General features: G+C 42.4%; 1 protein-coding gene across 1 annotated transcript in view; it reads left to right on the top strand.

Annotated features, from left to right (window-relative positions):
• Positions 1-1358: 1358 nt before the first annotated feature.
• Positions 1359-12080, top strand: part of CASP10 (caspase 10) — a 30081-nt gene continuing 19359 nt past the window's right edge. The window contains exons 1-4 of the mRNA XM_022567401.3: positions 1359-1673; positions 2948-3301; positions 4683-4776; positions 10211-10346. Coding sequence (XP_022423109.1) covers positions 2955-3301; positions 4683-4776; positions 10211-10346 — 577 coding nt within the window. The 5' untranslated portion in view covers positions 1359-1673; positions 2948-2954. The remainder of the gene's footprint in view (positions 1674-2947; positions 3302-4682; positions 4777-10210; positions 10347-12080) is intronic.

The raw sequence follows: 12080 nt of genomic DNA, 5'->3' as shown, positions 1-12080 counted from the left end.
TAGAGCTTGTCTGTCTTATCGTTATCTTTTTTTAAAAAAAAATTGTGGTAAAATATACATAACATAAAATTTACTATTTTAACCATTTTCAGGTGTACAATTCAGTGGCATTAATACAGTCACATTGTTGTGCAACCATCACCACTCGGGCTTGTCTTTCTTTTTTTTTTTTGCGGTACGCGGGCCTCTCACTGTTGTGGCCTCTCCAGTTGCGGAGCACAGGCTCTGGACGCGCAGGCTCAGCGGCCATGGCTCACGGGCCCAGCCGCTCCGCGGCATGTGGGATCTTCCCAGACGGGGGCACGAACCCGTGTCCCCTACATCGGCAGGCGGACTCTCAACCACTGCGCCACCAGGGAAGCCCTGGGCTTGTCTTTCTTAAACACAGAATTTCATGCCTAGGATATGGAAGTGGCACTGTAATACATTTGTTAATAAGGCATCATAAATCGTTTTTTAGAAATAAGTTTTTCCATGACCAAATTTATGTATGTATGTATGTATTTGGCTGCGCCAGGTCTTAGTTGCAGCAGGCAGGCTCCTTAGCAACTCTTAGTTGCAGCATGCATGTGGGATCTAGTTCCCTGACCAGGGTTCTAACCTGGGCCCCCTGCACTGGGAGCATGAGTCACCAGGGAAGTCCCCCATAAATCTTTATTTTTCAGAGATAAAATATCTTTCTAAGATTCTGTACTTCTTTCAGCTCTGTGCATTTGAATTAGCTGAATTATAGTGTAGTGCCTTAAAGCTAAACTTATTGGTTTAAATCTTGGCTCTCCCACCAGCTCCCTGTGTGATCTTGGGCAAATTACTTAACCTTTTGTGTTTTAATTTTAGCGTCTTAAAAGAGGGATCATAGTAATAGTATTTTTTTAGAGAGTTGTTGGGTTGATTAAATGAGTAAATAGTACCTGGCACATGGTAGTTGGGATACAAATGTTAGGTATTGTTTTTATTATGTGAAATAATGTCTTTGAAGTCTTTTTCCTGCTGGACTGAATGTGCTGGAAGGGCAGAGACTTCACCAGTTTTGCCTACTGTTAACTCAGTTCCTTGCAAATACTTCCAAATGGGCTTAGAGCCCAGCCCCCTCCTTTTTTTTTTGCCTTAAATTTTTAAATTGTTTATTTGCACATGTACTTACTTGAGAAAGGGTTAAGATGGCCGACTACTATTTCATGAACATTTTGAGTTTTATTTTAAAGGTTAGTGTGTTTGGGGAAGGAGATGGTTAGGAAAAATCGACACTTCCCTTTTTAACTTACGAGGGGAGTGACCCCAGGGAAACACTAGAGCACTTAGTGCCTTCCAGGAATTCCTCTGTTAGCCCTAGGCTTTACGTGGGGGTCCTGAGCTCTGCAGTGGGGAGGTTAGGCATATGCCTTTAGCAGACGCTGTTTGTCAGCATTGTCCTAACCCCAGGAAAGGGGAGGAGGCAAGGCGAGTGAGTCAATGATGACATCATCAATTAGCATAAGTTTCCCAAATCGGCTGACCGAGTTTTCACTTGCTAGGCCAAGGCAAATTTGAGTTCTCTTACCGCGCAAACGGGAGATTTCTTGGAACTTGGACTTGGAGCACGAAGAGGATTCTAATTTCTTTAAAGCTCTGTTTTCAGGAAATTTTTCTGAGAACTTTTTACCTCCAGAGGATCAGTGGAATTTGATCTGAAGGTATGTAATTAACACCTTTTCTCTGCTGGAGTCTGAGGCACCAGGCTTTTTTTCCCCTTGCTTTACTTCCTGGATACTTGCACAATCTCACATTGTCAGCAATGGCACTGTTTCTGCCTGGATTTACTAGCCCTAACATGGAAAAAGAAAGGTTAGCCCCAGGAAAACTCCCACACAGCCCTTTCCTGGTAGAAATATGCTAGCCCATAAATAGAGACAAAGTCTGGCAGACTTGCCAGAGCTAGAGATCAGAATTTTCAGGAAACTGCAAGACAAATGTACGATGTTAGAATAAGATGTCTCCAGGAATCCAGTCATACTGTTTCTAGTATCACAGAGCTACTAGAAGGTAAGACCCAATAGATACTCACATTAAAGATGACATTTTTTTTCTTTTTCTAACTATAAAAGTAATATACGTTCGTTGCATAAAATTTGAGAAACTCAGACAGGAGCCCAGAATAAAATTTATAGTATCTGTAATTATACCACTTATATATAACCACTCTTTGTTATTTTTTTGTTGTTGGTATGTTCGCCTTCCCTTAGAAAGTAGTTTCTAAATAGCTAAGTGTTGCATAGTGAATATATACCTCAAGTCCTTAAAGAATGAATAATTACATTGAAAAAATATTATCAATTCATTGCTCCTCTGATTAGAATGAAATTTAGTGTGGAAATACATTTAGTGTGGAAATACTGACTTCGGTAATTTGTCAGTTCCTACGTTGATTTGAGCAAATGTTGTCTGAAACCACTCTTTCTGGGGTCTGGGATTATGACTTTTCTTTCTGTGAGATAAAGAAAGGCCTGCCCTGGTATGGTTAGCAATGTTACCTTGTTGTCCTTAGGTTGGTAGATACTTCAGAAATGTAGCCCCCCATTACTTTATTTCTAAAATGTAAAAGTGTTACTTCTGCCATTTGGTGGGAATGACTTAAGAGCTCCAGGCGGGAGAAATTGTGCTGTGTCGTCCTCCCTCTTGACTAGCTCCCAATGGGGGCATTTTGATTTGGGGTAACTCGGGGTCAATTGAGTTTCAATAAAAGCTCTCTTCAGACCTCCTAAAAGGTTAACATGCCGGTGTTGGGGTCACGTTTTCTGGGCTATAGGTTTTTGAAGTGACCTCGCAGTGAATTTCATTTTTCAGCATTTCTAGAAAAGTCTAAGGCCTGGAACAGAGGAGGCTGGAACTGGGGGAGGGCCTGGGAAGATGGGGTGCCCTGTTGTCCTCACTCTCTAAGCTGTGGGCCCCAACTCCGTATCTCTTTCAGGCTGGCCATGACATCGCAAGGCCAAAGTTTGAATTCCACTTTAGATGATAACTGTCAAGTGGATTTTCGAGGGACACTTCTGACTATTAATTCGTACCTGGGGGATCAAGACGTGGAGCACCTGAAGTTCCTCTGCCGAGACTCCATCACCCCCAAGAACCTGGAGAAGTGCGGCTCAGCCTTGGATATCTTTGAGTACCTGTTGGCAGAGGAATGGCTGACTGAGGAAGACCCCTTCTTCCTAGCGGAGCTCCTCTACACCATCAAGCAGAAGGTCCTCCTTCGGCACCTCCGCTACACCAAGGAGCAGGTGGAGAACTGGCTGCCTGTCCGCCGGAAGGTCTCTCTGTTCAGGTGATTGACACGGCAGGGCCATTGGGCTTTGAAAAGAGGCTGCGATTCATGATGAATTAATTTTTAAGGTTGTTTTTCTTTACCCCCCCTTATCTACCTCTTTGGCTGGTATGGTGAGTCTAAAGCAGGAGATTTCTTAACTTCAGGTGCTAATGAGAATGGAGGCTGGGAGGTCAGCAAAGTTTCAAAACCCATCTCCGTGCCTGGGGGTGGCTTCCCTTTGTTTTGCTTCTCACTGAGGAAGGAGGCCCAGCTCCGTGTGCAGCAGGCCAGCGCCTTCCTCACTGCCAGCCTCCACGCTCTCAGTCTCCTGCCTCCAGTGAGTCACTGGTGTGTCAGCCTATACCTAGCCATTTGAGAAGAGAGAAATGAATACTTGGAACCAAGTGAGCAAAATAAAAAAGGAGATGTGCCTTTGGGGTAGGGAGGGACATCATTTATGCCATGTCCAGTTTGTCCAGTTTTGGGGTGAAACCCAAACAGGTAAAATATAGGTATTTTGCCCAAAGAGGTAGAATAAAGGCATCAGACCTTAAGCAACGCTGTTTTAAACGGTCCACTAACATAGTATCTACATCAAACAGCCTCACGAAGTGGAGCCTTCGTAATACTATTTTACAGCCTGGACTGTTAGAATCCTTCAGGCCTTAACACTTGGACTGGTTCCTACAACCTGAGCTGCCCTTGGGTCAGTGAGGGAATTCTGGAGATCATTATTTCCACTCTGCTGGTTAGACAGCTGAGGAATGGTCTCAGGCATGCAGAGCTATTAACCTGTGAATGAAGTATTCAGTTTTTCTTTTCTGTTTTGTTTTTGGTTGTGCCACACGGCATGTGGGATCTTAGTTCCCCAACCAGGGATCGAACCCGCGCCCAACCACTGGACCGCCAGGGAAGTCCCCATATTCAGTTATTCTAATTGTCAACTGTATGGCTCTCCAGAATTTGGATAGTTTCCTTTCTTTTTCAACAGTGAACTCTTTTTCAACAGTGAACTCTTTTTCAACAGTGAACTTTATACTCACTGGCATTGAGTCCTCCCTGATGAGGGCCTATAAAGTAAGCCTGATTTCTAGAATGGAGTCTGGAGGAGGGCAGGCATGCCGACATTTTGTTTCATGCCTTCTTAGTGGAATTTGAAACAGCACCGGACTTGGAATCAGAAGGCCTGCTCCTACTGCTTACTGTGTTGCTGTTGTTTAATAGGTCACTTTGAAGCTCAAAGTTTTTGTTTTTAAATCTATCAAATGGGATTAATAGTTGTCTACTCACAGGGTTGTGGTCATTCAAACGAGAGATAACGTACGATAAAAGCACTCAATTTCCTGCCCATCCTCTGCAAGTGCGGAACTTTAATTTGTCTCTTGGGTGTATGTCTTAGAAACCTGCTCTATGAACTGTCAGAAGACATCAGCTCAGAGAACTTAAAGAGCATGATCTTCCTTCTGAGGGAGTCGATTCCAAAAGTCCAGATGGTGAGTGGGCCCTATAGGATGGGGTCTTTGTGAACATTGCCTTAATCAGTGTTTGGGAAGATGCTAGAAAGGGATTTCAGGAGGGCTCATTTTTTTTGCAGGAGACAATATCAGACAAGGGTTAGCAACATTGACTTTTAATGGGCCTGGAGTCTAGTCCTAGACTAACTCCTGGATGTAGGGCAAGTGATTGAATGTTTCTGAGCCTCCATTTTCTAATGTGTCATATTATAGACAATTATACTACTTCCTTCCAGGACTGTTAAGAGTATTAGATGAAATAATATACATAAACTATTAGCTGGGGCCTGTATTTTGCACATAGTAACCATGCAGTAAACGAGTGCTATTGACATCCACTGTGTTTTATGATACAGAAATGTGCAGGGCACCACAAAGAAATGAGGAGGTGGTAGCTAATGGCAGAATGGGAATTAGCTGTTCCTCACATCCATTAGTTGAGGTTTCTGAGGGAGCTGTGTCCTTTTCAGTGGACGTTGCATGTCTCCCATGTAGAGTTTTGTGAAAATCAGATGAGACAAATGTTTGAGGATGTGCTTTCTAAAGGGCTATACAAGTGCTTGGCACTAATAGTAATGTGTTTAATATTAACATAATGCTGTCGGCTGATATTCTTGCTAGATTGGTCACAATTACGGGCAGAAAAGTAGCTGCACATCTCTCTTCCAGGCCTCAAAACTTTATATTTTTTCTTTTGATTCTCATAACAGCTTGTGACAAGCAACTTAGTTAATTTGGGAAGGGGCCAATTTTCAAATTTTACCCTATAACATTAATTTTGTTATTCGACAGCTATCTTTATTAAGTTATATAATGTTTGATAACACCAAAAAAGACATGTAACATGTATGGAAGTTATAAATGTAGAACTAAGTGAACAGCCATGGATCCCCCATCCAACTTACAGATGAGCACATCACCAGTGCAAAGAGCTTACATGTGTAGCCCTCCCATATCACATTCTCCCCAGACTAACTGATTTTATTGACAAATAAATTCTTTCTTTTTTTTTTTTCGGTACGCGGGCCTCTCACCGCTGTGGCCTCTCCTGCCACGGAGCACAGGCTCCGGACGCGCAGGCCCAGCGGCCATGGCTCACGGGCCCAGCCGCTCCGCGGCATGTGGGATCCTCCCGGACCCGGGGCACGAACCCGTGCCCCCCACATCGGCAGGCGGACTCCCAACCACTGCGCCACCAGGGAAGCCCCAAATAAATTCTTTTTGAAAGAAAAATCACTGAGGAGTAGGAAGCTGTTTTACATGTGGTAGGTCTTATGAGGACCATGTTTAACAATTCATTAAACATGTTTCCTGGTGTCAGACCTGTAGGTTAATTAACCTGCAGGTTAATTCTCTGTCTTGGTTGCAATCTTTGAGTCCTTTTTTTCTCCTTTTCAGAGCCCCCAGGGATTTTAGCCTCTTGCGTCTTTCCATTGGTTCTCTCTCCAGGCTCCTTTATCCTAAGGATTGGTTGTGGGATCCTTGGGAATGGGGACTGAGTCTTACTTATCATTATAGCCCCAGAACATTGCAAAATTACATAATGGTGCTCCGAATGAAAGCATGAATGAATGGGATGATGCAATCTCGAGTTTATGTTGGTGCAAAGTGGTTATATACTCAAATGACAGCATTTTGCTTTAAATGTAGAATTTCTCAACATCAGAAGAGATTCTTGTAGTTTGAAAAACCCTCCAGCATATTCGGATAAAATTATCTCCCAGCTTTGGGCATCTTCTCATAATTTTTCCAGTCTCTGGGTTTATAAATAAAAAGAGAGACCCCTTTCTATTGTTACACCTATTGTCATGCACAGAAGTCCTTACTCCCCACAGTGTGGTGGAGGATGAGAGGGGCATTTGATATGCTCAACACCGAGCCATAATTTCCCACTAAGAAAAGCTGGGGAATGTATTTCTTCCTCTGGGCCTTTCCACAGGTCCTAGACCTCTGCTTAAAGGCATCTGTGGCTTCAGAAACATTTTCATTGTTCAGGATCATTCCAAACATTTCTCCCCCCTGCTAAATTAGCTTTTAAATCATCAAAGGCCCATGCCCAAGTAGCCAAATGATTTTATGCTTTTCTCACTCCGTACAACAGTAAATAAGAAGTTACTGTGTTTAGCTGTGGCATAAAACTGTGGAATGTCCTGGACAAATTCATGAAAACTGCACTCCCTTCTTGGATTCCAAATGATCTCACTGTATTCTGAAGGAGATCTAACTATTCACGCCAGAACTGTGGCTGTGTTACACACCTGATAATCCAGGTTGATCTCTATTGGGCTTTGTGATCAGGCCAGCCTTCTCGAGTGCGTAAAGGACAAACTCTAAGCAACCCAGATGTGTTTCCATACCAGGGCTTAATGGGACTGCATTACCTGCAATTGCAATTGCAAAAGACTTTATCACAGAAATAAATTCTTTACCAGCCAGTGGAGGAGGGCCTGAATACCTCTCAGCCAAAAAGGAAGAATTGTGAATTCACGTGGTCTCTCTGGATGAACAGAAACGACCTCTGCAGCGTGTTCTAGGTTTCCTCTTTGATAGCTTTCACACAAACTTAGAGCAAACATAGCTGCCTTCACACATCCTGAGTGACCCAAACAACTGTCAGGATATCCGTTCTCAATGTAGCAATCAACATAGAACGTTAGTTGTAAAGGAAACCACACCCAAACCTATCTTTTTAACAAAGATGCAGAGCAAGAGTTTCAGAATTTCTGCTAATATTTGCCAGGGTGGTGTTCTTAAACTAATGTGCAGACTCCATTTATATTGTGGGTGTTCGTGTGTGTGTGTGTGTGTGTGTGTGTGTGTATGGAGGGTGTCATTGACTCAACATCTAATACACTTTGTACAAAGTATAATGGGTTTCCAAAATTGCTTCTGGAAACACGCTTTAGCCCTTTTTCTTCCTCCTGGTAGGATGCAGTCAAGATAGGAGTTTCTGTTTTGAGCTTCAGTGGGAGCTCATTTGCACATAAACCGATGGTAGAACCTTGTTCGGGGATTCCCTCTGACCCCTTTGCCCAGCTGATCAGCTCTGGTTGAATCTTCCTTTACTCCCCCCCCCTCCTGCTTTATTTCCTGGGCAGATTGTTCGTGTGCTGGCGCTGCAGGTGAGGACACACACATTTCTTTGCCTTTTTGGTTCTCTTATGTGTCTCTGGAATGTCTTGAAAATTTATAATCTCTTTTTTGATCAGATTAGTACAGAACTCAGTTAAGACTTTGTAACTCTGGCCTTTCCCTTGGTTATTGGCATTTTGAGTACCTTGTTTGAAAACACATTTCGCGCACGTGCACGCACACACACACACGCACACACACACACACACTCTTCCATTAACCCTTTTTCATCCTTCTGTTACTGCTCTATCTTCTTTCTCTTTACTGCCAGACTTCTTTTTTTTTTAATTTTATTTATTTGTCTTTATTTTATTTATTTATTTATGGCTGAGTTGGGTCCTCGTTGCTGTGCGGGCTTTCTCTGGTTGTGGTGAGCGGGGGCTACTCTTCGTTGCAGTGCGTGGGCTTGTCATTGCAGTGGTTTCTCTTGTTGCGGAGCATGGGCTCTAGGCGTGTGGGCTCAGTAGTTGTGGCACACAGACTCAGTAGCTGTGGCGTGCAGGCTCAGTAGTTGTGATGCACGGGCTTAGCTGCTCTGTGGCATGTGGGATCTTCCCGGACCAGGGCTCGAACCCATGTCCCCTGCGTTGGCAGGCAGATTCTTAACCACTGTGCCACCAGGGAAGTCCTACTGCCAGACTTCTTGAAAGAATTGTCCACACACGCTCCCTCTCCACTGACGTGACTCTTAGTCACACTCCAACACATTCCAAGATGGCTTCAGCCTCCTTCATTCCCACGAAACTATTCTTGCCGAAACTACCATGAGCCTGCTCACAGCCAGATTTTTAGTTTCTCATTTTCCCTATCTGATTTTCTTTGCTTGGAAGGCCCTTCTGCATGTCGGAAGTGAAGGTGTGGTGATCTTTCGAGATGCGCTTCACGTTATCACCTCCCATGTGCAGCTCGTGTGACACCTGCTCTGTGGAGCCCGTGAGTCAGGCAGAAACGAGGGGCATCACCATTTGAAGTCATCTTCGACTCGTCCTTCCTTTCTTCACCCACTCCAGTTGACCTCCCAACTCACCAAATTATACCTCAGAAAAGCCCAAATCCAGTGCCTCCTCAGAAAAGCCCAAATCCAGTGCCTCCTCTGCGTTTCCACCACTAGCTTTAGACCAGGCCGTGCTGATCTCTTCACTGGAGCATTTAATCTTCCTGCTGATATTTTCTCTCTAGCCCACTTCCTCCTCCAACCTATCCCCAAGACTTCTATTTAAAAACAAACCTGTTCATGTCACTGTTCTCCTTAAAAATTCCTGCTGGAACCCCTTCATCCATGGGATACTTGCCCAAACCCCTCGGTGTTCGTTCATGGCCTGATACCAGCCTGCTGTTCCAGCTGTGGCCTAGCTTTCACTCGGAGTTTGTACGCAGGTCTCCTCCTCAATATTCCTGACCATACGGTCCCTTTTCAACTGGCCAGCATGTCTGGAGACTCCCCGGCCCCCTTTTTCCATCCTGCTGATGCTTATGTATGCAGTTAGCAAGTGTTTAGCTGTTCACTTTCTGATTAGTTATTTTATTTATTTATTTTTTGGCCGCTCTGCGCAGCATGTGGGATCTTACTTAGGTCCTCGACCAGGGATCGAACCCGTGTCCCCTGCAGTGGAAGCATGAGGGTCTTAACCACTGGACCTCCAGGGAAGTCCCTCTGATTAGTTATTCTTTTCTGTGGGCTCTAACACAATTTTATTCATATACATATTTTCATAACCAGGTTAATACATTGGTTGAGAAGTCCTTATCACTGAAAAGATTATGGTGACTTCCACCTCATATGTAATTCAATATTAAAATAATACTAGCCAATCTGCAGTTTTTCCCAAGAGTGCTTAAGATATGCTTTTCTTTTAAAATACCAAATATAAAATTCTTTCAAAGCATTTTCTTCTCTTTTCTTTGGTACTCCTGTTTTGCTGCTGCCCTAATCTGTTAATGAGACAGACTTTGGCCTCAGGCTGCCAGGACTCAAATACCAGCTCTGCCACTTATTGGCTCTGTGACCTTGGACGACTTACTGAACCTCCCTGTGCCTCAGTTATTTCATCTTTAAAATGGGGATATAATAGCATCTGCTCATCGGATTGTTTCTGAGTAGTTAGTGAGTGATGTGTGTTTGGTATCTGGTATTAATATAGATTGTATAGAGATTTACAATCTCTATAATGCCTCTTCCCCCCTACTATTGAAGTCTTCCTGCATGGACTCTCCACCTAATTTATTACTGCAGTGGGTAATCAGTAGGCAAGTAAATGTGACTCCATTGATTCTCTTGCAGACCTCTCTAAGTTTCCTGGCATATCTGGAGAAACAAGAGAAAATAGATGAAGATAATCTGACATTACTGGAGGATCTCTGCAAAAAAATTGTACCTAATCTTATGAGAAAGATAGACAAATATAAAAGAGAGAAAGGTAACTAGCTTATGCTTGCTTGCTTGCTCGAATCAAACCATGGGAATTCTTAAACCAATTGGCCATGTATGATGTTTACTTATCACTCTGATAATATTCTTTTGAAATCTCCCCATTTGTTCATTTAACACATGTTTATTGAATGCATACTTTGTACTAGGCACAGTTTTAGAAGTTGGAGCTACAGCAAGGTATAGGGCAAAGCTTCTACCTTCTTGGAGCTTATATTCTAATGAGGGAAAGTGGTTTTAGACAAACGTCTTCTTCTGATTCTTACATGGAAGTGATTGTAAAAGAAATTGTTTTGAATGAAATAACATCAAAAAGAAGGAGGCATGATGGCACAGGAATTAAGAGTGAGATCCATGGAGTCAGATTGCCAGCACTCCACTTATTAATGGTGCAGTGGCCCTTTCCTCAGCTGTTCTGTGTCTCACTTTTCCCATCTTTAAAGTGGGGCTAATCATAGTACCTACTTCATAATTTATTTTGAGGATTGAATGAGGTAATTCCTATAAAATGCATGTCTGGCACAGAGTAAGCATTCAATACACATTGCTATGAATATGTTTGTTAGAGAGGAAAGTCATGAAAACTTTCATATTCTCGTAAAGTACTATCAGAGAAGAATTTTCTTTTTCTTTCTCTTTTGTTTTTAATCAGGCTTGTAAAGGTAGTATTGCTGTGGTACTATGTAGAAGTAGTTGCATAGGGCAGAAATCAAACTTGGCTGCCTTACCATGTGTCAATACGCTGAATATTTGTGGTTTATTGAGTCCACTCCTCCACTATTAAACAAAAGCTAAAAGTAAACACTCAGGATTGTATTCATGAAGCTTATATGCCACACCCATATTTTAGTTCAGAGACTCAACATAGTGTGCAAATTTATCTGGTTGAAAACAAAACTAGGCAAAAGGAAACTTTCTCTAAGAATTCTATTAACACAAAATAAGTCGAGGAACAAAATGTACTGTTGTTAATTTGATAAAATCTCAAACAATAACCAAATCAATGGATAATTTAATGTATATTTTAAGTAAAAATTATGAGGACTAAAAACAGCTCTTCTAACCATCAAGTCATCAAGTGAGAACTAAAAACAGGGAGTTGATATTGAAAGTATATTTGAAATCCTCACTTGAACTTTGAATGCTGAGATTTTTTTTTTCTGATCATATCATCGTTTTCCTGTAATGCAGTACTCCACACAGAATAGACAGAGGGCAGGTGGCCAGATTATTTTGACTATTTGGACTCTGGAGAAGCCTCTCTAGTTTCTAGGCAGTAAATGTTTACATTTGCCTCAGTGAGTCTTGAGGACTGAGCTTTATTATCAGAAGAATTCTTTTTCTCTTTGATTTACAATCTTGTATTAGTTTCAGGTGTACACAAAGTGATTCAGTTACACACACACGCACATTCTTTTCAGATTCTTTTCAATTATAGGCTATTACAAGATATTGAATATAGCTCCCAGTCAGAAGAATTCTAATTTTGATTTTTCTCTTCTATAATCTACATGCTGTATGATCATTTTTTGGATGTTGAAAGAAAAAACTTGTTTTCCTTTACTAACACTCACAACAACATTCTGGAACACTTCTGAACCCAGGGGTGTGGGTTTTTCCACACCAAGCAATTCTCCAACTCTGCAGACACCAACTGGGTGTCCTGTGTTTTAATTCAGTTCTGACACTCATCAGTTATTGCAGATCCCACAGGTTAAGGGTT

This window comes from Delphinapterus leucas, chromosome 8 (assembly GCF_059928025.1).
Source record: "Delphinapterus leucas isolate spDelLeu-1000000601 "Yukka" chromosome 8, BTC_Dleu_Yukka2, whole genome shotgun sequence".
NCBI classification, from domain to species: domain Eukaryota; kingdom Metazoa; phylum Chordata; class Mammalia; order Artiodactyla; family Monodontidae; genus Delphinapterus; species Delphinapterus leucas.
This window is presented reverse-complemented; position numbering and strand designations above follow the sequence as displayed.